This window comes from Mobula hypostoma, chromosome 10 (assembly GCF_963921235.1).
Source record: "Mobula hypostoma chromosome 10, sMobHyp1.1, whole genome shotgun sequence".
Taxonomy (NCBI): domain Eukaryota; kingdom Metazoa; phylum Chordata; class Chondrichthyes; order Myliobatiformes; family Myliobatidae; genus Mobula; species Mobula hypostoma.
Genome location: NC_086106.1, coordinates 85,231,321 through 85,256,025, shown reverse-complemented (window position 1 = coordinate 85,256,025; position 24,705 = coordinate 85,231,321). Strand labels below are relative to the sequence as shown.

At 40.8% G+C, this 24,705-nt stretch overlaps 1 protein-coding gene across 1 annotated transcript; it reads left to right on the top strand.

Annotated features, from left to right (window-relative positions):
- The first annotated feature begins 2,709 nt into the window (after window positions 1–2,709).
- On the top strand, window positions 2,710–24,325 carry ccnb3 (cyclin B3). Its single transcript, XM_063061396.1, has 12 exons — window positions 2,710–2,937; window positions 4,279–4,372; window positions 7,977–8,060; window positions 8,173–8,294; window positions 10,795–10,909; window positions 12,717–12,815; window positions 14,045–14,137; window positions 15,862–15,999; window positions 17,884–18,039; window positions 18,528–18,677; window positions 19,090–19,220; window positions 22,629–24,325. Exons 2-12 carry the CDS (start codon window positions 4,301–4,303, stop codon window positions 22,705–22,707), a joined length of 1,239 nt encoding a protein of 412 aa, XP_062917466.1. The 5' UTR covers window positions 2,710–2,937; window positions 4,279–4,300; the 3' UTR covers window positions 22,708–24,325.
- The last annotated feature ends 380 nt before the right edge of the window (window positions 24,326–24,705 follow it).

Sequence of the window (24,705 nt, the reverse complement as noted above, 5' to 3'; positions counted from 1 at the left end):
CCCAATCAGGCAGTGATGCTGCCAGTTGGAATGCTCTCCATGGTACACCTGTAGAACTGCTCAAGTTTGTTTGGTGACAAACCAAATCTCCTCAAACTCTTAATGAAATATAGCCACAGTCGTGCCTTCTTTGTAACTGCATCGATATGTTGGGCCCAGGATAGATTCTCAGAGATGTTGACATGCAGGAACTTGAAATTTGCTCACTCTTTCCACTTCAGATCCCTCTATGAGGACTGATGTGCGTTCCCTCATTTTACCCTTTCTGAAATCCACAATCAGTTCTTCGGTCTGACTGATGTTGAGTGGAAGGTTATTGCTGCGACACCACTCAACCAGCTGATATATCTTGCTCCTGTATGCCTTCTCGTGATAGTCTGAAATTCTGCCAACAATAGTTGTGTCATCAGTAAAATTATAGATGGCGTTTGAGCTTTGCCTAGCCACACAGTCTTTGGTGTAGAGGGAGTTAAGCAGGGGGCTAAGCTCTCATCCTTGATGTGCACCAGTGTTGATTGTCAGCGAGGTGGAGATGTTACTTCCACTCCATTTACTACAGTGGGTCATGCCCTGATGCAGGCAAAACCAATGACAGTTTCCATTACTACATCCATGGCTCAGCTTACCTTGTGTCTGAAGAACTATCTGGTGATGCCCAGGCAGCGAAGAACAGGATAGCCTTTCACCACCAGGATCCATACCTCTGCACAATACTAGCTGCTGAAGTATCTAGCTTATACTACTTCAATGCACTGTGTCATGATTTGATCTGTATAAATAGTATGCAAGACAGGCCTATCACTGTATATGACAACAATAAACCAATTTTATTTCCAATCTGAGCCAAACACCGGCAAATGGGATTAACTCTGAGATAACTCAGTCAGCACAGATGAGTTGGCTGAAGGGTGTGTTTCCTTTCTGTATAATAAAATACAAAGAAATTGTGGAGACATTTCTTTATCCAGACAGTGGTGAATTTGTGGAACTTATTACCACAGGTAGCTATGGAGGCCAGGTTATTTGGTGTATTTAAGTTGACCTTGATAGGTTCTTGACTGGACACGGCTTTGAAGGTTACGGGGAGAAGGCGGGGGAGTGGGACTGAGGAGGGGAGAAAAGGATCAGCCATGATTGAATGGAGGAGCAGACTCGATGCGCTAAATGGGCTAATTCTACTCCTATGTCTTACGGTTTTATAAAATGCAAGCAATTCTGCAGATGCTGAACATTATGAGGGACACACACAAAATGCTGGAGGAACTCAGCGGTTCATGCAGCATTTATGAGGGGAAATAGAACTGGAAAGGAAGAGGGTTAAAGCCAGAATAACAAGATAGGGGGAGAGGGAGGGGTACAAGCCGACAGGTAATAGGTGAATGCAGGTGAAAAGAGATGAGAGAGGGTGATGTGATAGGCTGGGAGTGATAGAAGAGGGCAAACGGCTGAAGAAGGAATGTGATGGAAAGGACACTAGATCATGGAATAAAGGGAAGAAGGTGGGGAAACTATGATTCTATAACTTAATTTACCTGTTTTCCTATCTTATTTTGGATGGACAAGAGACTGTGCAACATTCTAAATAATAAAACCAAATTGTCTCTATAGTGTTAGACTCCAACAATAAAAGTAGCATGAATTTCATACCTGTATACCCCTTAAACACAGTTGATGATAACCAAACTGACGCTCATTGTATTGGAATGAGATTAGAATGTTGTAATAACTGAATTAAATAACTGACCAGTCACCTAAAGCTACAGCAAAACCAAGCAAGCCATTTAGATGGAGGGAGAAATGCACAAATGAGAATTACATTAAATCCCAGGAGATCTACCTTTTCACAGAATGTGTTTAACAATTCTTAAGATGGTTAGTACCACAAACATTCAGGCCTCTGCAACCACTCTCACACCTGCTTCCTGCATTCCTCCCACAATACATTCCTTTTACATTATAATAAAAACTTTTAACAACAGAAAAATTGATCTTCAGACTATTTACATATCATAATATTAATAAAACTAAATATAATGTAACACACATAAAAGTTGCCGGTGAATGCAGCAGGCCAGGCAGCATCTCTAGGAAAAGGTACAGTCGATGTTTCGGACCGAGACCCTTCGTCAGGACCCTCAAATATAATGCATCATGTACAATTCTATGCAATTGCTGAATTTCGTTTTGCTACCAGAAAAAAAGAATACAGCAGACTGACGAATCTGCAAACTAAATGCTGAGGCTCCCTTATACACGTTAAGAATGAAGAATTCAATGCAGCAAAACTGAATATTTAATTTTTTTCAATATCTAAACAGGAAGTTTCACTTTCAATAATTCTAAAACAAATCACATTTTCGTGTCATCTGGTACACGTGAAATTTTCTTAATTTCAAATGTAAATATGGCTTGGAGTATGCAATTCATGTACTTTTAGTTAATATCATTTGGAACTTTATCTCTAGTAGACCTATTCACTCATTCCCTAATCTATCTTCTCTATTGTTGTCTTGATTTCCCTTTAAATAAACAAGTTTGCCTTCCCAGTCACCCATTTCTTCCTCATTGGTCCTCCGGGTTCTACTTTGAAAAAGGCTCCTCCCTTAGCAACTGAGAATTAGCAACGCATCTTGGCGGCGTGCTGATTGGTCGGTGCTTTGTTGCCTGGAGCCAATGGTGGAGGGACGGCGTGCATGCCGCAATTTTCAAAAAAAATTTTTTTGCCGAGATGCATCTCGCCGAGCTGTGAATGTGTGGGCACCAGTTGAGAGCAGGTAAACCAGTTTGGACATTTGGGCCGAAGAACGTAAACCTTCTCTGGCTGCGGTCGCTTTCACCCCGAGCACGGTCCACTAGGAAGTGGTGCTCTCCCACAGTCCGAACATTGAGTCCGGAGCCTCTACTTTAAGTATCCCGTTGCTCCTCGAAGTTCGCCAGGTTTGTAGACTGTTATACTGCATTACTAGTGATTTGTTTATTGCAGGATGTGAGGTGAACTCAACTACGGTCAGTGGGCTATATTACATATCTCCTGAACTATCCCCAGGAGTGCTAGGAATGCATTGTTAGAGCTACAAAGATGTTTTGTTTCAACTTCTGCTTGCACAAATAACGTTTTAACAAAGATGGTTACCTTGCGTGCTTCCGAGATCAAGATTGCGTACAGTGATCACTGCAAGGCACTGGAAAAATACCGCTAATGCTACCTCCGCAAAATCGTCCACGTTCATTAAATGGCACTGTCTGAGGCCCACCAACATCTTCTGAATTAAGGTCTTAATAATACTCGATTAGCAAGTCATTTCCGTGCTTGACGCTAAACTCAAAACGGACGCACTCTTATCTGAGCTATTACTATGGAAAGAGATTGTCCGGTGGATAGAGGCCGATGTTCAAGAAGGGTACTCAAAAAAAAAATCCGTGAAGTTGTGCAACATTGGACTAGTCACATGACTAATACCTGGGAATCTAACGCATGACTGGAGTGTACAAGGCATATTTGGAATGCCAAGAGCATTGAGACTTCATCTGCTGTATACAGTCACTGTCACAACAGTTAACGGAGCCCATCTTACAATGATCCTGCTTTGGTCCAACTGAAAGAATCTGCTATTCTCGCCTTAGATCCCACAAAGCTGGAACGGAAGTATTCTTCTGGGTTCTGATGGACCGCCTAAGGAGAGCGAATGGTTGTCAATTGTTAGGATTCTATAGATTCGGGGATTTGATTGGAAAACACTAAGAATATGGGCAGCTACTGACCGGCTAGACAATTGTCAATAATAGAGAAACGCTGGAATAAAGACTGCTGAGGAACTAAACAGGTTTGCATTTGCAGAATAAAATGGGCAGCCAACATTTTGGATCGAGACTTTCATCTGATTGAAAGAATAGGAGAGATGGCCAATATAAAGTGGGGTGGGGAAGGAGTGGGACAAGAGCTAGCAAGCAATAGGTGGATGCTGGTGAGGAAGGGTGACTGACAGATGGAGTCAGGTAGGGGGGTGAGGGCTGGACAGATGGGAATGCTGGAATCTGTAATGAATGTAATGAAGGATCACCTTGGAAAGAAAATAAAACAGACTTGAGCAGAATCAACAAGGACTTTTTAAACAAAATTCACTGTTGACCAATTACAGTTCTTGTGTATAATGCTGCTCTTGTGTTCTAGTGTAATAGCCCAGGCAATTTCTTACCCCAAATTATCACTATTTGCCTTTTCTACTTTCAGATTAATTTATCTGCTTTGCTTTCTGTCTCCATCCTTGCTTTTTGTAGAGCAAATAAGGTTGTGCAAGCAATGCCTCCAGTCGCAAAAGCAAAGGGCCTTCAGTCTGAACCATTTGGAATGGAGTCAACTATAATAGAAAAGGTAAGAAGAATAGTATGAAGTGTATTTAAAGGGAGGCTGGAGAAACCCATGAGGGAATAGGTTTAAATGAGCAAAGATAGGAGGTTTAATGGCAGTGTAAATGCTAAGGTGGATTGTTTGGGCTGATTATCCTGTTCTGCTAGTTCTCCCTTGTGATATAATTCTCCTGAGGGGAAGCACTCATTGTGTTCCATTTACACAAATGGGTGGCTATATTAATAGTTGCAGGCAAGTTTTGAAACTTTCAGTGTATTTCCCAGCTGATGTCATTACAGTGTTCTTGTAGCTCATCGTAACAAAGTAACATTGTCACAATCTATAATACAATATGAAATGTATATCTTTGGAGATTTTTGTTTGCAGGAAGTGTGGGATTAAAGGGAAGGAGTATAGAGAGTGAAAGGGTAGGCTACTGTGAATCTTGAGGAAAGTTGGGAATACTGACCAAGAAAGAAGAGGCATGGTTCAGGTACAATCAGCTAGGATCCAGCAAATCTCTGGAAGAGTGGAGGGTATTCAAGAAGCAAATCAGGAGAGCAAAAAGGGGACATGAAATAACTTTGACAGATTATAAAATCTCTGGATTGTCCTTAATAATGGGAAATGAATAACAAGAGATAGAATAGGGTTGCTCAAAGACCCAAGGTAACACCTGTGTATGGAGATGGGCAAGTTCCTTAATTAAAATTTCTCCTCAGTTTTTATTGTGAAGAGACATGAAGACATTGGAACTAGGAAAAGTCAACAGGGAGGTGTTGCGGGTAAATTTGCATTACAACAAAGGAAGTGCTGTATAATTTGGAAGCTGAGGGTAGACTTGCAGCTCCAGAGCATGACCAGCTTTATCCAAGAACACTATGGGAGGCTAGAGAAGAAATTGTAGGAGCCCTGGTGAGATATTTGTACGGGTGAAGTACCAGTAGAGTGGAGAGGAGTGAATGTTGTTGTGCCTTTATTTAAGTAAGGTGAACAACCTGTGAGCTATAGTGGTTTAAGTTACTGGAGAGGATTCTGAGGGATAAGGCATATAGCTGGAAAAATTTGTTGATTAGGGGAAGCCAGCATTACTTTGTATGAGCGATCGTGTCTTAGGAACTTGATTGAGTTTATGATGAAGTGACCAAGAAAGCTAACGAGGGTAGGGTGGTAGACTTTGTTCGTATGGACTTCAGTAAGGCTTTGATAGTTTCGCCTTGGAGGCTGATCTAGAAGACTAGATCGTATGGATTCCAGGGAGAACTGGTTAATTGGATGCTCAGTTAACTTAATGTTAGAAAGTAGAGGGTGATGGTAGAAGGTTGCTTCTCGGACTGGAGGCCATTGAGTAGTAGTGTGTATTGGGTCAGTGGAGGACTTATTGTTCTGTATCAATGATTTGGTATAGTTGTGCATGATACTGGTGAGGTTGCTCTTAGAGTATTGTGTTCATGTCTTGGTTGCCCTACTAAAGGACGCAGAACACTACAGACACTTTGGCCCATGATGTTGTGACTACCTTTTAACCTACCCCAAGATCAAACTAACCTTTCTCTCTCACATAGCTTTCCATTTTTCTTTCATCCACGTGCCTGTCTAAGAGTCTCTTAAATGTTCCTGAAGTATCTCTCTACTATCGCTTCTGCAGTGCTTTCCACGCATTTGCCACTCTCTATATTTAGAAGGAAACCTACCTCTGACTCCCCCCCCCACTTCCCTCCAATTACCTCATGATTTTGCCCTCTTGTATTAGCCATTGACGAATGTACTGGCTGTCCACTCTATATATGCCTCTTATCTTGTACACTTCTATTAAATCGCTTCTCAATCTCCTTCAGTCTACAGAGAAAATTTCTAGCTCACTCAGGTAAATCTCCTGCACCCTTCAAATCCTTTCTGTAATAAGACAGCCAGAACTGAACATAATACTCAAAGTGTGGTCTAACCAGTTTTATAGAGCTGCAACATTACCTCATGGCTCATGAAGTCAATATCCCAACAAATGAAGACAAACGCATCATACGCCTTCTGAACCACCCTATCAACTTGTGCAGCAACTTTGAGAAGTCTATGTTTATGAACCCCAAAATTGATAATATTCCTCCACATTGCTGAGAATCCTGCCATCCAACTTGTACTCTGCCTTCAAGTTCGGTCTTCTAAACTGCATCACTTTACACTTCTGTGGATTGAGCTCCATCTGCCACTTATCAACCCAGCTCTATATCTTATCAATGTCCTGTTGTAACTTGCGACAATCTTTGTCAGCCTTCCAGATTATTCACAAAACCACCAGCATCATCTGCAAACTTACTGCCCCACCTTCCACTTCCTCACCCAAGTCATTTATAACTAGAAAGAGTGCAGAAATGGTTTACAAGGATGTTTCCAGGGCTTGAATGGAGTTATAGGGTGAGGCTGGAAAAGTTTGGACATTAATCATTAGTGGGGTGATTTTTGTATAGGTGCATAAAATCATAAGAGACATTGATAGGGTACTCATTGTTTTTCCCAGAGCTGGGGTATCAAGTAAGATGGGAATTTGAGGGGCAATTTTCTTTTAAACATGAAGGGTGGTCTCTAATTAGTATCCGTTCTCAGAGGAAGTGGTTGAGGCAGGTATAACAATTTTGATAAGATAATCGGAAGGTACATGGATTGGAAAGGTTTAGGTTATGAGTGAAGTACTGACAAATAGGACTAGTTTGGATGGGGCATCTTTGTAGGCCTGAAGTGCCTGTCTCTATGCTTATTAACTAACTATGTTCAAAGTAACGTTATTAAAGCACAAGGTTGCCAAGTACGTAATAGATATTGTATAAAATTAAATGACAAGAAGTTTTAACCTGCCTAAATCTGCAGACAGAATTAACACATGCATCATATTATTTAAAGTGGTATATTTTAAATACAGAATTCCAGGAGTATAGTTTTGTATAGGTGGGATTTCAGAATAATGCAGCAGTTTTAAAACTGAGAACGCGTTAAGGTGTATTTCAAGAATAATGAGATACATGAGGCAACAGCTACATCACTGTGCCCTGCATTTGTGCAGAACCCCACATTAAATGCATTCACCTTCGGGGAAATCCCGACTTTGCAAATCCACTTCTTGGCTACATGAGGAGTGAATTGTCCCAAGTATTTCCTGGTGCTGCATGGCCTGACAACTTCAGTTTTTGCACAGATTTATTGACTGCATAGCACTAAAGAGGTGAGCATTTATCTGAAAGTAGTTTGCATTTCAATTGAGGGCAAATGTATTATTGTTCACACTTGTCCTATTATTGTGAAACCCACAATTTGTGAATTTATATTTGTTAATATGCAAGATAATCTTGCCAATTAATTGCATGTGCTATTGTTGACTTTTAAACAGGCCAACTTGATTTAGTATATTCACTTCTGCACATACCTGCTCAAAGCTGCAGCTTGGCACTCTGAGCATTAGTGGATTTCTGAGTGCATGAATGTTACTTGTCTGCTGCACTAAAGTTGTGTTTATTGGGCAGAAATAGAATAATTTGACCATAATAAACATACCTTCACGATACCTTAATTTTCCATCATGCCTGTTGGAATGCTTCAATGATCTAAAATGTGGAATTTTGTTTTTATTCTCCTTCAGGATGGTGATCTTCATATCAAAAGGTCTCCTTCATCACCCCAAGGTGGGCCCAAGAAAAGATCAGCTTTTGAAGACCTCACAAATGTTAGTGCTGTGGTGCCGTTCTTCCCTGACTGGGGGGGGGGGGGAATTCTGCAAATCTTCAATATTGAAAATTCTCTTTAAATCTGACTTTCTACTTTGCAACTCTTTTTAGGCAAAGCAAAGTCAAGCACAAGTCCTCGTTTCAAAGAGAAAAGGTGGCAAGGTGGTGAGTAAGAAAACTCAGAAAAATTCTGCTGGGCAAGAAGCATCAAAAAAAGATGAGAATATAAAAAGGTAAATATCCTGCTTATTAATTTTATGTGTGTGTGTGTTGCAATGTCAGGAATTGGAAATTGTTTCCTGCTAGTTGTGATTTGGCTGATGGAATTCAGCCCCTTGATGCACGTGTTTTTAATGTCCGCATTACCCACCAGAGGTTCTAATAGGTTCAAATCAACAAGCTTCTGCATTTTCAATAAAGTCAAGCTCTTATTTTTTTAAGTAACTTATTGTCTTTTGCTGCCTATACACGGTTTTCCTTGCTATAAGTAAATTGCATTTCTTGAAGACTGAAGTAAAATTAATTGACTGACATGTCGGAACTGTCAGTCAACTGTTGGAAATGTACATTCTTCAGCACATAATCTGCCAAACATGGGGAATATCCATTATGGTAGTCCATTTTTGCCTCAAATTTCCTCCATCATTATCTGTATATTTGCTGTCACACATTATGAACAAATGTCAGCAATCAATATTGTTTTCTGGGCAAGAGCCTCCAGATATGGATTCCTACATAAATGGAGAAGGTCACAACTCACTGTCTGATGGATTTTCTCAGTTGCAGTGCTAAATGTGCCTGAGCCCCAGGCCCTGTGCTGGCAGAAGTGCCCACATATTACTGATTTTTTTTTTTATTACTCTGATTTCAAAGGTTTAAAGGTCCAGTTTAATGTTGGAGAAATGTATACAATACACATTCTGAAATGCTTTTTCTTCACAAACGTCCACAAAAACAGAGAAGTGCCCCAAAGAATGAACGACAGTTAAACGTGAGAACCCCAACGTCTCCCACCCCCAATTCCCCCTCCTATGTGTAAGAGGCAGCAAGGCAACAATCCCCCCACTTTTCACCCCCCCAAGCAGAAAAAAGTACACTCACTACTGAGCACAAGTGTGAGCTAGGCAATAGCAAAGACACAGACTAGCAGTTACTGCAAAGACAAGCACATTTCTTCCGGCATACGACAAACCTCTTAATAAGGGAGAGGGAGGCGTCCCCCATTTTCACAGCCAGCGGGAGACATAACAACAACTCGTGGGTTTGTGATGTTAAAAAGTCTGTTTCATTGCTTTTTACAAGCTCTTTGCCTGAAGATTGCAAAGACCTTGGGTCTTTGGGCCCACAGAGAAAGATTTTTCCAGCCTCCCCGACGACTCCCGGGTCTCCTGCCATGACACCAACCCTCGATCCACCTGTCTTCAGAGTCCCGAGATCTTAGGCTTCCGAATTCGAGCCGGACTCTCAGGCCGAACCCTTGGCATGCCAAACAACAACTTCCAGTCCTGAAACCCTGAGAACGGATCCCATTCCCGCAAAGAACCGAAGCCTGCGTGTAACTCCAGGTCAGGGTCTTCAAAAGAACCCTGAAAGGGAAAAATAAAGATATTAAAGATGGAAATAGAGCTGTTTCCAAAGATGCAAGCAAAGGACTTGCTGTTTAGTGCCATCTTAACTCCGCCTCCAACTTCCTTAATTAAATTGCTTAATGTTTATGATATTAGACACAATTTAGTTTTTGACAGATAAGGAGTGGGAAAGTCTGGGGACCTGCCTGATCCCAAGTGATGAAGTCTCGTCTGTCACATAGGGCCTTATTATTAAGGACCGGGCTAGCTTGAGGGCAAGTTGACAAGGTTCTTCAAAGTCAAGTTCACACTTGCCTACAACATTTGTGAGCGATGAGTCTGGTTTGCTGGTGGCTCCAGGCTCATGTCAGTGAGATTCAGTTGTCTCAAAACTAACTGAGATATAGCAATTACAAAGTAACCTTGTTAGATACACAGCTTTCCCCTCTAAATGTTCACGTGAAATAAATGTTTAACACGATCCAGCTCATCTGTATCCATTACTATACATATTTGTACTGTGAATGCAAGCTAATAAAATGTACTTGGCATCGATAATTGATTTACTATGCTGTAGAGTTTCACTCTTTCTGTTGACTTTCATATAAAAGTACATCTACTCAGGAGCAAAGTATACTACTGTTTTTTTTTACAAGTTCTGAGTTTACAAATTCTGATACAAGGGCGCCGTAGTATCATTGCAGTTGGTGTGATGCTGTTACAGCTTGGGGCATTTCAGAGTTCAATTCCAGTACCACCTGTAAGAAGTTTGTACATTCTGCCCGTGTAACCCCGTGGGTTTCCTCCCACAGTCCGACGATGTACCTGTTAGAAGGTTAATTGGTCATTCGAAATTGCCCTGTGATTAGGCTAGTGTTAAAACATGGGTTGCTAAACACTTTATATCCAAAAATGGCTTACAAAATGGTATTTATTTAGTTGATCAACTCTTAAACTTTTTATGCAGAGTATATTTGATTATTTTCATAAGATCCTTTATCAAGGGAGTTTGATGTTGGGACTCCACTTTGAAGTGAAACTCTTCTTAGGTGCCATCTTTGTGGTGTTAACATTGTTTTAAGGGATCTTACATGACATGTATTTAATCTATTAACAAAGCCACGATGATATTAAATGTGTTTCCTTTTCCCCTTTCTTCCTTCAGTGCAGGACCCAAAGCCCCTCAGGAGCATCTTGACAATGCAAAGGAGATGAAACCCACGACACCAGAAGCACCCGAGGAAAAATCAGATGTTGTGGATGAGTCAGCAGATGTGCAGGTAAACTTGATGCAGTTTTTCTCTGCCACAAAGCCCAGCAGATTTAAGTGAGGTGATGGTCCATGTGAAACCAATTTGGTGTCCATACTGCACAAACAACTACTCAAACAGGCATGTCTAATCAAGAAAAAAGGCAATGTTTGTAATGGGTAGAACCACTTGCACATTGGAGTTTTATTCAGATTTGTATTGTATAGTTTTTGATCAGCATTAGGTTTCTTCTTATTATGCTACTTTAGACATCCCACCCTGCAAAAACTCATTTCAGGGAGGTAGCACCATCAATTTGCAGGAGACTTCCGGGGGAGGTGGGATGTCTGCAATAGAGTAGCTCCTTAGCAGCCAGCCAGCTAGTTTAAATAACGCTAGCTATGCTAATGAACGAATGACACCTGTTAAACTCACCTCAACATGTCTTTTATGGTCATCTGGGCAATAGAAAAGTCACTGTTGTAAACAGTGCAGCGAGCAACACTGTCATTATTTTTGACCCATATTAGGCAGGAGTACACTTTAGGGTAGTCTGGGGTGATGTACCATTTATATTTTCTTTCTTTGGAACACTCCCGTGGTGCGCGCGCGCTCTCTTTCTCTCACTTGCTTTCGCTCGCGTGCTCTCGCTCGCTCTCTCTCATGGTCGCTCTCGCGCTCTCCCTCTTTCGCTCTCGCACTCTCTTTCTCTCTCGTGCTCGCTCCTGCGCGCTCTCCCTCTCTCTCTCCCCCCCCCCACTTGCTTGATCTTGCTCTCTCTCGTGGTCACTCTCGCGCTTTCTCTTTTGCTTTCTCTCTCGCGCTCTCTCGCTCGCTCTGAAAAAAATTGATTTCCGTGACATTGTATATAATTTGCGGGCATCAGGGAGCCATTATTAATATGCGGGAGACTCCCAGAATTTCTGGGAGAGGTGGAATGTCTGCTACTTCAGGCACAGGTCAGAATTAAGTTCATTGCTAATAGTTTAAAGTTCTGCTTGACTGTTGATTTTTTTAACCCTTTTTTTTAAATAAGGGCTTTAATCATCATCAAGAAGTGGCCTTTGTGCTTCTTGCATATTCTCATTTGCAAGTAAATTTAATTTTCTAATTTCTATGAAATCTAGATTTCATTGAAGCATGGTTCTAGTTTCATGCCTTGGGAATGAATGTGCTTATACCAGTAATCTAAATGGAGAACATGCTGCTTCCTTAATTCCAAAGATCAGCATTTCAAAACTGTTTCTCGGTGTCCCGTGCATCCTGCAATAATGAATGGCCACTGGCTCACTGGGCTTCCAGCCTGCTAACAATTCGTCATGATCTCTATACAGAAATGCTTTTATTTCTGGTATATTTTGTATATCTTTTTAACAGAACAATTCAGAAAGATTTAAATGAGAGTTATTAAAACCATAACTTCTCATAAATGCAAGTATTTACAGATATTGCCTTGGTAAATACACAAATTGGTTGTGAAGATGAGGCTGAAAATGGATATGGGTCATCAAGTGAATTTTAAAAACAAAATTATTTGTAACAACGCAGCAGCACAATATCCAAGTATGTGGAGTTTGAATGTCACATGCATTTATTGCCTATTCAATTTAGCAGATATTACAGACTCAATTTATAACATAAGCAATAACTATGTTAATCAACTTCTATTTATTTTGTAGTGGGAGGGAGAATCCATTACAACACAAGATGTTCTGCAGATGCTGGAAATCCAGAGCAACACAAAATAAATCAATTGATGTAGTGTGCTCTTGCCTATTTAATGAGTAATGGCCTCTATTCTAGAAAAGAAAAATAATTGAGTTGATTTACTTTGTAGCCTCCTCTCTTTGATGACGTTGATGAGGAGAATCTGAGGGATCCATTCCTGAACGCAATCTACGCAAAGGATATTTTTGACTATATGAAGGACCGGGAGGTAAGTTATCTTGTAAGACCTAGAAAGTTCCTCCCTTTTCCAAAAGCTACTGATCTTTCAGATTTTGCATCAAGATTGTTACAGCTTCCTGATTTATAATAGCAGTTTATTTTTCCTTGTGCTTTCTATTTCTTCTTGCCTTCCTTTAATGTTCAGTGCTCTTATTTTGCCATTGAAGACTGTTTTGAATATGGAAATGTGAGGTAAAAGCATTCTACTGAGAACTTTAAGGCCCATCTGTTCTAGCAGTCGTGCCACAAAAGTTCCAGCAGCAGGTGTTTTTTAGCTGATTTTTTAAAAATACAAACTGATAAAATATCTGGATTATAATAGGGTTATTAATACTGTAAATGGTTAAAATCCAGCTTTTGTGGAATGTAGCTTTCTTGTGAACATGGAAAAGTTGTCATACTGCATAGAAATTTGAGAATTGGTATTTGTTACCTTTTGTGTTGCGCCTATTTAAGTAATTGAGTGAATAAATGAATACAATAGATTTGGTCATGATATGATCTGTGGTCTGATTGCAATTACTGAAGAGGTCAAATGCTCCTTTGCGTGGTCTTTCTGTTATCTAAGTTAGTACTGCTTATTAGTGGCAGGCATTAAAGTTTGCTAGAGGGAAAGAAATCATTCATTCTGTTATGATATCATTTGGGCAACAAGAAATGGGCAAAAGGGAAGCTGAGATTTGTTGTTCTTTGGATGAATACTAGACTGATGTCCTGATATAGTTGGCTCAGCCTGCAACAGGAACCAGGATTGGAATTTCAGCCAAGAAACATAAAAGTTTATGGTTTGCCCTAACAGTTTTTGACACTTTCCTTTCCAACTCTATCTGATTGAGAGTGTTTCCTATGTGCATAGGGAACAAATGGGAAGTCTGGGGCAGTGGGGGGAGGGTGTTCTGATCTCAAGTGGAGATTTTTGTGGACTTGCAGGAAACATGCTTGGTTACCAACAGTGCTTTAAAAACTGTCCTGGCTTTTCCTCAAAGACTATTGATATGTTTTGTCTCCTAAGACTTGCAGAACAACATTTGCTAGAGTTACACCTGTTTTACCAAAAAGAAAATTGGGCTTCTGGCTCCGTTATAAGTAAATATATGAACTCGTGTTAGGAGCAAAATTTTTTTTTAACATTTTGCAAGAATCCAGTTGCATGTGAGCATGTGTTCAAATTAACCACTGTGATGCAGTCCATAATAATGTTCCTTGTGTGCCTGGCAGGAGAAATTTGTTCTGAAAGGCTACATGGAAAAGCAACCTGACCTGAATATTGAAATGAGGGCAATCTTGGTGGACTGGATGGTCGAAGTACAGGTTAGTACACTATTCATCTTCAATCTATATGAATTTTTTTTCATGGTGAGTTTCTGAGGCAGGTTGGCTGTAGTTTATCCCCTATACCAGCTGTGTTAGTTGGGTTATCAAAGATGTATGGTATATTGAGCATAGCTTGATAAATGAAGCCTGGTTCTTTTTGTTTTTTTTCTTGCTGCCTTAAGGATGGGAACTGCACACTTAAGACCCCTGTCTTTGCAGGATAGAAGTGTATACCACAAAGCCATTTTCTTTATAACATACGACAGAAAATCTGCAGATTCAGGAAATCCGAGCAACACACACAAAATGCTGGAGGAACTCAGCAGGCCAGACGGCATCTATGGGGGGTGGGAAGTACAGTTGATGTTTTGGGCTGACGCCTTTCGGCAGGACGGAGGGTTCTTTATAACATCCTACCTCCGATTGCTTTAACTTTTACATTTCCTGAGAAATATATTCAGAAGATTATAAAGGTAGTAGATTTGATATTTTCAGAGAAATTAATTGCAATTAAAAGATTTTTCACCTACTTACTTTAAAGGTTCATCTTCAGGCTCCATCTATGGCATTAGCTGTAGTAGACTCTTCATCCATGCCCCTAAATGAATTGATCAACACCCCTTGCCTTCACCAGCAAATCTCGCATTTTGCTGCTTGGTAACACTCAAATCCACAGCTTTCGATGCTGAAGATGAAAGTTTCATTCTTGAGGCTAGAACATACACATCTGGGTTAACTCCCCTTAACAGAGGTTAACTGAGGACCTGCCACAATCTTTTGAATGGGGCCTCTGGGCTTCATCTGCTCTCTTGGGTTAACTTAATGCTACCTGCAAGAAGGTGTTGTTTCAAATGTCCTGTCTAATATGTACTCTTCAACTAATGTTGCCTGTCAAAAGAAACACAAGGATTTTTGTTGTTAGTCAATTAATGCACAAGTTTACACTATAACAATTTCTATATTTGAAATGAAGTTGCATTACAGATAAATGTAGCCTTAGTGTTTGGGACTTCCTGAGATCATAAAAGTGATAAATCAAAGCAAATCTTTATCTATTCACAAATATATATGTGGTAATTGAAATTGGTGTAACCAAGCATGTTTCACATCAGCTTCAAAAGGAAGAGCTGTGAGCTGTTTGTATGGGTAGACATGCAAGAGGTGTAGACCTTGAATCCCCCTCAATACTGATGTTCCACTGCCATTTGTGTAATTTGATGCTTCAACATAAATCCATGGCTTCACCAACAATTGCCTCTCTCTGATTTCTGTTTATAAATTGATTAATCCCATAAAATGTAAATGAAATTGCTCTTTAAGAACTTTGTTAGATGTCTTCTAGAAGTCCATATAAGCAATACCTATTAACATTCTTTGTTGATTTGGATTACAAAACATGCCTGCTCTGCTTTTTTTTCCAAAAAAAAGCATTGGCTTGCTTTAATCACTATCTATACTTGTGGACTTCATGAAGTTTTGAACAGTTAATCTAACAGGTGTTTTTTTTTTGGCTGCTTTCTCTCTTTTATGGTTGCACTTTTACTTGGATCTAAATAGGCAATTCATCTCCTGTAGTAACTGCTGTCAACTCTTCGCGTCTTAAACAGTATACCTGAAGGTTATTGCTTTCGTATACCGGGCAATGCTGAGGGTAACTGTATAGGTTTGCATAATGTTGATGACTTCATAATAATTTACTGATGTGAGCTCCTTTCTATCAGGAGAATTTTGAGTTGAATCATGAGACTCTGTACCTGGCGGTGAAGCTGGTGGACCATTTCTTGGCAAAGGCTGTGTGCATGAGGGAAACGCTGCAGCTGCTCGGCTCCACTGCAATCCTTATTGCTGCAAAGTTTGATGTAAGCACATCTCGTCTTTTTTTTTTTGCATTGTTTTTGAATGAATTTGGATCTTGTCTTTTTTTCTTCTATTCTGTATAAATACTAGAGAAAAAAATTTCAGGATGTATATTGTATACATTTCTCTGACATGAAATGTACCTATTGAAAATGTTAGAATCTATCATTAAGGAAATGGTAGCAGGGCAATTTTAGCCATTGTATTGAAACGTCCAGACCCTAATCTTTACCTTTATCTCCACTAATATTCCTCTTTCTTTCTCTCCTGTTTCAGATGTTGCTTGAAACCTCCTACCCTGATTCAGATCTTGCTCTTTGTAGCATAGGTGATAGCAGTCTGATGTATAACATCATGTTATACCAAAGTTTCTATTCAAGTTATACTTTTAGGTAAAGTCATACGGAGACCACAGAGGAACTGTCCATATGGCCCACTGAGTTTGCACTGACTTGTAAGCACCTTTTTTGACACTAATCCTGCTCTTAATCAGTATTTTCTCCCCACATTCCTATCAATTCCATCCTCCTCCTCAGCCAGGCTCTACCACTCATCTACACGCTAGGGACAGTTTACAATAATCAATTAGCCAACCAGCTTGTACTTTTTTGTGGGGGGGGGCAGTAGGAGGGAACCCCAGTTGTCACAAGAAGAACATGCAAACTCCACACAGAGGGCTTGAGAGGTCATGACTGAACTCAAGTTGCTGCTGCTATGAAGCACAGGCTTTGAGCTGTTCCACTAGACTGTCCTTGGGAATGAAGGAAGAGGTTGTTATTGATGGTCATGTAGTTTGGTACAATGAGAAAGGTATTTTCTAGCACCTGGAATTTCTCTAAACAAGCTAGTTATCTGTTATCTAGTTAGAGATCTGCTTAATTGTGTTAAAAGATTCCACTTTTCCAAACCATACCAAATGGATTGCTTATGGTATCAGGTGTCGTGTAAAGGGGAGGAAGTAAATAGATATCTGATCATTTCATATTGTTACAATCAGTAAGGAAATCGTCAAAAAAGTTAATAAATCTGATTAAAGCTCAATGTTGTTCAACATCCCCTGCACAATAGATTTGCACGCTATACTGCTGGTGCACAGAATTGGAAAGTGGCGTATTTGGCATAGTTGTCAGGAAATTGTAAAACGATAGACTAGCCAACTTAAAATCAATAGTGAGCAAAATGGCATGGATTTCAAGAGGCTATACTTTGAGGCCTTTCATTGAGGTACAGAACAATAAAGTAAACTTTTAAATATAATCAGAGAATAAAGAGCTAGGTGAGGGGTGAAGAGGAACGTAACAATGTGCTGATAGCTGGCTTCAGGAGAAGAGGCAGAGAAAGAGAATTAAAAATCATTGAAGAAAATTGGTAGTGATGTTTCACAGGAATCAGTACTGTGACCCTGTTCACAATTTATATTTTTGTTTTGGACTTTGGAATCAAGAGTATATTTGAGCATGAGGAAAGAATGGAGCACTATTCAGTTGTGGTTGCCCAATTATAAAAAGAATACAAAGATCTTCAAGAGATGACAGTGAATGCAAGTGAAAGCATACTCTCTGCATCCGCCCTAACACAAGTGATAAGTTTTTGATAGTCGATGTATACAGTGTTTCCACTTATGGAGAAAGTAGAAGATGGTTATCAAAAATTTCATAGGGGAATTAGGAGAAACCAGTTTACCCACTGAATGGTAAGTGCTCGACACCATGGTAAAGTGAATAATATGGATGTGTTTAACGGGAACCTGGACAAGTTCAAGTAAGGAAAGCATAAGGGATTATGCTATTAGATTAGGATTAAAGGAGCATTGGTTGAGCGTTGTCTAGAGTGGATGAGTTCAAATGAAAGGCCTGCTCCTGTGTTAATTCTGCATCATTTTCTAGGAGCGGTGCCCTCCCTGTGTCGATGATTTCCTGTACATTTGTGATGATGCATACCAAAGAGAAGAACTGCTGTCAATGGAAGTGAACATTCTCCGGACGCTAAAGTTTGACATCAATGTTCCAGTGGCCTATCGGTTCTTGAGGAGATATGCAAAGGTTGATCACTTAATATTAATGGAAAATTTCTTCTATTGTATCTGACCTTAAACACAAAACATTAGTTTTCTCCTTGTCAAAGCACTTAACTATTTCTGAGATGTAGTTGTGTGACCACCTTGTCAAAATTACTCTTTCTATTTCCATGGTTAAGGAGGTAAAGAATAATTCTGAGAAAAATGTTGATGTGTAGAGAGAAGTCAAAGTTAGTTCAATAGGTAGATTTCCAAATGTTATATGATCATCTTTCCTGACGGAGCTACTCCTTTACAGAAGGAACATTAGTTATGGAAACTAAATAGATTGAAACACTATATAGAATCAAAACAGTCAACTGACTTTCTTCATACCTCTATTTTCAAAGAATCAACAGAGTGACTTGTATCTGCTCATTTGTAGTGGCTGATAAGTGCAATTTAGGCTTTCATGGTACTCTGCCAAACTATTCTGTATATTGTTCCTCACAATCTGAATATTAATATTTTCAGTGTGCCAGAGCCAACCTTGAGACACTGACTCTTGCCCGCTATATCTGTGAGCTAACTCTGCAGGAATACGAGTTTATCTGGGAAAGTGCCTCGAAATTGGCTGCATCTTGCCTGTTATTGGCCCTCAAAATGAAAGATCTTGGAGGATGGGTAAGTGCTAGTTATTGTTTATTACTAATTACAGATGGTGTTTCTCTCCTCCTCTTTCCTGTCATCTTTGACCAAGTGGATCTCCTCTGTACCTCCAAATCCCTCCTGATGCACTGAGCTAAGTTCTGGCATATGAGATGGGTGTTCCTAGTTTAATTTTTCTCCTTCAACTAACAGTTCGTCTCTACCTTGCACTTCTCCATAGTTAGTACTGTTGGAAGATAGCAGGCTTGATTTCCCACAACAATTGTGCTAAGCCTTTGAACTCCCAACATGCTATGTCACCACGTATCGAACTTGCATTTTAAAATTTACAATGCACATTTGAGGATGGGATGAGTAAATAAATTCACTATATCCAGAGTGCATTTAAATAGCAGTGCATTCAGAAAATGTGGCTTTTGTGTTTCAGACTCCGACCCTGCAATATTACACTGGATACCAGGTCACTGATCTGCACTCGCTGATGAGGAGACTGAACCTTTTGCTTTACAGCAAGCCAGACGAAAGGCTGAAAGCCGTGCGGTACAAGTATGCTCACAAGTAAGAATCTAATTGTATGCTGTTACCCTAAAATATAATTGTGATGGAAATAGAACATAGAAGAGTACAGCACAGGAACAGGCTCTTGGGCTCACAATGTTGTATCAAACTAATTAAAGTAGAATCAAATGGCTAACTGAACTAATCTCTTTTCCCTACACAATCTCCATATCCTTTTTCCTTACTTTCATGTGCCTATCTAAACATCTCAACAGTCCCTAATGTACTTGCCTCTACCACCACCCCAGGCATCCAGCACTCTGTTTGCATTCAAGAAAAAAAAAAGAGCAAAACTTATGCCTCACATCTCCTTTGAAGTGACCCCTTCTCACATTAAATTCATGCTCTCGGGTATCAGACATTTCAACCCTGGGGGAAAAAGATACTGTCTGTCTACTCTATCTATGCATCTCATTATCTTAAACCCCTATCAGATCCCCCCTCAGCCACGCCAGAGAAAACAACCCAAGCTCTGGTATCACATGCCCTCTCATCCAGGCAACATCCTGGTAAACCACTTCTGCATCCTCTCCAAAGCCTTGACATCCTGAGGCAACAGAAATGTATGCAATAATCCAGACACAGTCTAGCTAGAGTTTTATAAAGCTGCAACCTAACTTTGTGACCTTTCAACTCATTGCCGCGACTATTAAAGGCAAGCATGCCAAATGCTGCCGTAACCACCCTATCAACCTGCATAGCCGCTTTCACAGCTATAAACTTTGACCCCAAGATCCCTTTGCTCATCAACACTGTTGAAGGTCTGGTCCTTAACATTTGACCTACCAAGCTGCAATACTTCTCATTTAGCCGAGTTCAACTCCATCTGCCATTTCTCCACTGATAGCTATAACTGATCTATATTCTGCTCTATGCTTTACCAGTCTTCTCTGCTATCCACAACACCACCAATCTTCTTATTATCTGCAAACTTGCTTAACCCATCCATCTACATTTTCATCCAGGTCCAAGCCACACAGCTTCCAGTACAGATCCCTGCAGAGCACCACTATTCACAGACCTCCAGCTAGAATAAGTCCATACAGCTACTACCCTCTGTCTTCTAAGGATTACCAGTTCTGAATCCATACAGCCAATTGGCCATGGGTCCCATGCATCTTAATCTCCTGGATGAGTTTCCTGTGAAGGAGCTTGTCAAATGCCTTTCTAAAATCCATATACACAACATTCAAAGCTCTACCTTTATCAATCACCCTTGTCACAAAACTCAGTCAATTTAGTAAGAGATGACTTCACACACAAAGCCATGCTGGCGGTCGCTAATTAGACCATGGTTTTCTACATTCTCGTAAATCCTATCCCTAAGAATTCTCTCCAGTAACTTCCTGACCACTGATGTGAGACTCGCTGCTCTATAGTTTCCAGGATTATTCCTGATTCCCTTGAATAGTGGAACAATGTTAGCCACTCTGCAGTCCTCTGGGGCTTCTGTGGCCAAAGAGAACATTGCTGGGGTCTAGAGCAATATTTCCATCTCCTCCCTTGCCTCTGTCAATATCCCATCAGGCCCTGGGGACTTATCCACTTTATGATGCATCTCACCTGGCAATGTCTTCAGATTGGGGCATGATAACATTTTAATTTAAAATAAAGCTATGTAATTCTGATTTGTAGTTTTATGTATCAATCCACTGACTTTTATTGAGTATTGTACCCAGGTGCCGCGGCTAGTGCAATGCTATTACAGCTCGGGGCATTCCAGAGCTCAGTTCCGGCACTGCTTTGTAAGGAGTTTCTCTACGTCCTCCCCATGAACTGGGTGGGTTTCACTCGGGTGCTCTGGTTTTCTCCCACACTCCAAAGATTATACCAGTTAGCTTAATTAGTCATTGTAAATTGTCCTATGATTAAGTTTGAGTTGATTCACAAGCCCTGTCTGACATATAGCTCTGACTTGGGAACCATATTGTGAGGAAAAAGTGGGGACACGGAATTCAAATTCCAGCTTCAGTTTCAATAGGTACATTTAATGTCAGAGAAATGTATACAATATACATCCTGAAAGGCTTTTTCTTCACAACCATCCACGAAAACAGAGGAGTGCCCCAAAGAATTAATAACTGTTAAATGTTAGAACCATAAAGTCCCCCAGCTCCCGCCTTCCACACGTAAGTGGCAGCAAGCAACGATCCCCCCTCCCCCCACCAGCAAAAAAAATCTGTGCCCCCCCACCAAGCACTCAAGCGTGCAGCAAAGCATCGGTAAAGACACAGACTTGCAGTACCCCAGATACTACTCATTCACTTGGTAATTTGACATACCACAGTCTCCCCCCCTCTCTCCCCCCCTCTCTCCCCCCCTCTCCCCCCCTCTCCCCCCCCCCCCCCCCCCCCCCCCCCCCCCCTCTCCCCCCCTCCCCCCCTCTCCCCCCCTCCCCCCCTCTCCCCCCCTCCCCCCTCCCCCCCTCCCCCCCCCCCTCCCCCCCTCCCCCCCTCCCCCCCTCTCCCCCCCTCTCCCCCCTCTCCCCCCCCCCCCCCCCCCCCCCCCCCCCCCCCCCCCCCCCCCCCCCCCCCCCCCCCCCCCCCCCCCCCCCCCCCCCCCCCCCCCCCCCCTCCCCCCCTCCCCCCTCTCCCCCCCCTCTCTCCCCCTCTCTCCCCCTCTCTCCCCCCCTCTCCCCCTCTCCCCCCTCTCCCCCCCTCTCCCCCCTCTCTCCCCCCCCTCTCTCCCCCCCCCCCCCCCCCCCTCCCCCCTCCCCCCCTCTCTCCCCCCCCTCTCTCCCCCCCCTCCCCCCCCCCCCTCTCCCCCCCCCTCCCCCCCCCCCCCCTCTCTCCCCCCTCTCTCCCCCCCCTCTCTCCCCCCCTCTCCCTCTCCCTCCCCCCCACAACAAGGGAAAAAGAGATGTCTCTGTTTCACAGTGAGAGGGGAGACATAACAAACAACTTGCTGATTTACGATGTTAAAAGTCCGCTGCGTCGCTTTTTCTGAGCTCTGTGCCCAAAGAACTCAGGGCACAGAGCCAGCAGCCAGCTCGCTGCTTTTGATCTTCTATCTCCCACGACACACCGATTTCCTGCAGAGGCACTGACCATGAGTCTGCTCGCCTCCAGAGCCACGAAATCCTGGAACTCCAAAGGCGAGCTAATCTTCTGGGCCGCGTCCTTGGTATCTTGAATAATGGCCATTCGTGAGATCCCAGGATCGGGTCCCATTCCCATAAAGAACTGAAGTCAGCATATAACTCCAGGTCAGGGTCTTCAAAAGAACCCTGAAAGGGGAAACTAGAGATATTAAAGATAGAAATAGAGCTGTTTCCGAAGATACAAACAAGGGAGTCGCCGTTAGGCACCATTAGCTTCTTAGCTCCACCTTCTCTTGCAAAAACTTATTCTTTTCCTATATATACATCATTCTTGAGGATTTTTAATTTCATTTTGATTTATTTTTTAGAGTGTTCTTTGAAGTAGCAAAAATTCCACCTTTGGATGTTCTGAAGCTTGAAGAACAACTGAAATCAAACACCATCTGAAACAGATTCTGGCTATCGGAGGAAATAGTATTTCACTATTTCGCACTTGTGTGGGTGGGTTGTTGTGTATGTTGGTGTAAATACTTGTGTTTGCCTAATATTTCTTCACCATAATTATTTCTGCCTAGCAGAGATGTGTAATTATTCAAAGATGCTCTTTCAAATGCAGCAAACATTGAAATGCAATATCTCAATTCTAAAGTAAGAGTAAAGTTGGCCACAGTAAATTGTTGTGGGAGGAGGAGGAGGTTGTAAATATTTTGAAATCTTGTATGGCGAATACACCATAAACAGCAGCTATACATAGTATTTTTAACTAAAAGATCAGAACCAGGAATAAGTAACCATAAATGCACCATAAGACTCTTGATTTCCTTAAAACTTTTGTTTCAAATTTTCAAAAAGTAATTTATTCCTAAATTTGTAAATTTAAAAAGGACCAAAATATAATTGAAAAAAAAGGTTGTCTTGTTAAAATAAGCCAATGGGGAACCAGTGCTTTTTAATAGGAATCCCCAGTAATGTTCTTAAAAGTTTGTTATGTAATTTTTCTAATATTGTAGTGAAAGCCAAAATCCAATTCCCTATGTAGCCCCAATCTCCCAATTCTTTACTTAGGGGAAAAAAAAAACTAAAGTTGAGTTTGATTTGAGAGAAAGTGCTGGAGATTGACACAAGCTAATCTGATCCCATTTTAATTTCAGATTTTCTGTTTCCTCCTCTCTGCAGTTGTATAAGTAGCTTTATTGCTGCTTGATACAAACCAGTAGTTCCACCATCCTATGGAATAGACCCAAGAGTAATTTGTTGGCCATGCTTTCCTTTTTTATTTAAAATGTGCATGATATTTGCTGAAATGTCATTATTTTGGTAAGAAAAAAATATTTCACTACTACTTGGTTGGTGTGGGAGGAGGGAGAAAGTATCGATAACTCTGATTATTGGTTATTTTTTAAGCTCACAGTTATAAACGAAGGATTGTTTTAGAAGCCACTGCTATTGTTGTAGGAAATCGATTTTGAGTATGGCTTTTCAATGTCGCTGCTAATTGTACCAATTGCAATAATCTTTCACTTATTATATGATGTGTATTTTGAAACTATTTAATTGTACTATGGAAGCTATTTGTGAAGTATTTAAATGTTTTAAGCATTCTGTTAGAGCAAAAAAAGTGTATATTGTATATGGTTCAGTGTCTGTTGGATTCCCACCTTCAAACAACCCTGTCTATTTTCATGTCTAGGTATGTCTAATTTCCCTTGTAAAATATATTAAATGTAATATCTTGTGTATATTTTACTTTGAATAAACTTCAGTTTCTGTCAATGGTGTAAAACAATGGTCATGTTCATCAAAACTGATCTATTAACCCAGAAAAATTATTTAAGCAGAATATTTAAAGATGCATTTATAATTAAAGTATATATACAATAACCAGAGATGAAAGCAAATGTAGCCTGAATGAATTGTCCATGCATAAAGACCTATTTGCTAAGTAATCTCAAGGTTGTATATAATATAATGTTAGATATTTTGACTGGCAAGGTTTTTTTTAGTACATGCGGTTATGAAATTTATACACATCACATTGAAGTAAGTATTCTAGATTGAACAATCTTAATTTTGATGCCAGGTATTGCCATCCAGAAGCTCTGTTCTGACAATGCAAATCCAGAATAAAAATCTTAGTTTCTCTTAAATGTATTCAGTGAAATAATTGCTACCTTGAAGCAGATGCACAATGTACCCCAAACTGAATGCTGACTTTCAGATGGACTCAAACTAAATTTAGAACATGGAAATCTACAGCACATTACAGGCCCTTTGGCCCACAATATTGTGCCGACCATGTAACCTACTCTAGAAATTGTCTAGAAATTCCCCTAGTACATAGCCTTCTATTTTTCTAAGCTCCATATACCTATTTGAGAGTCTTTTAAAAGACCCTATTGTATCTGTCCACGCCACCAACGTCAGCAGTGCATTCCACGAAGTCAT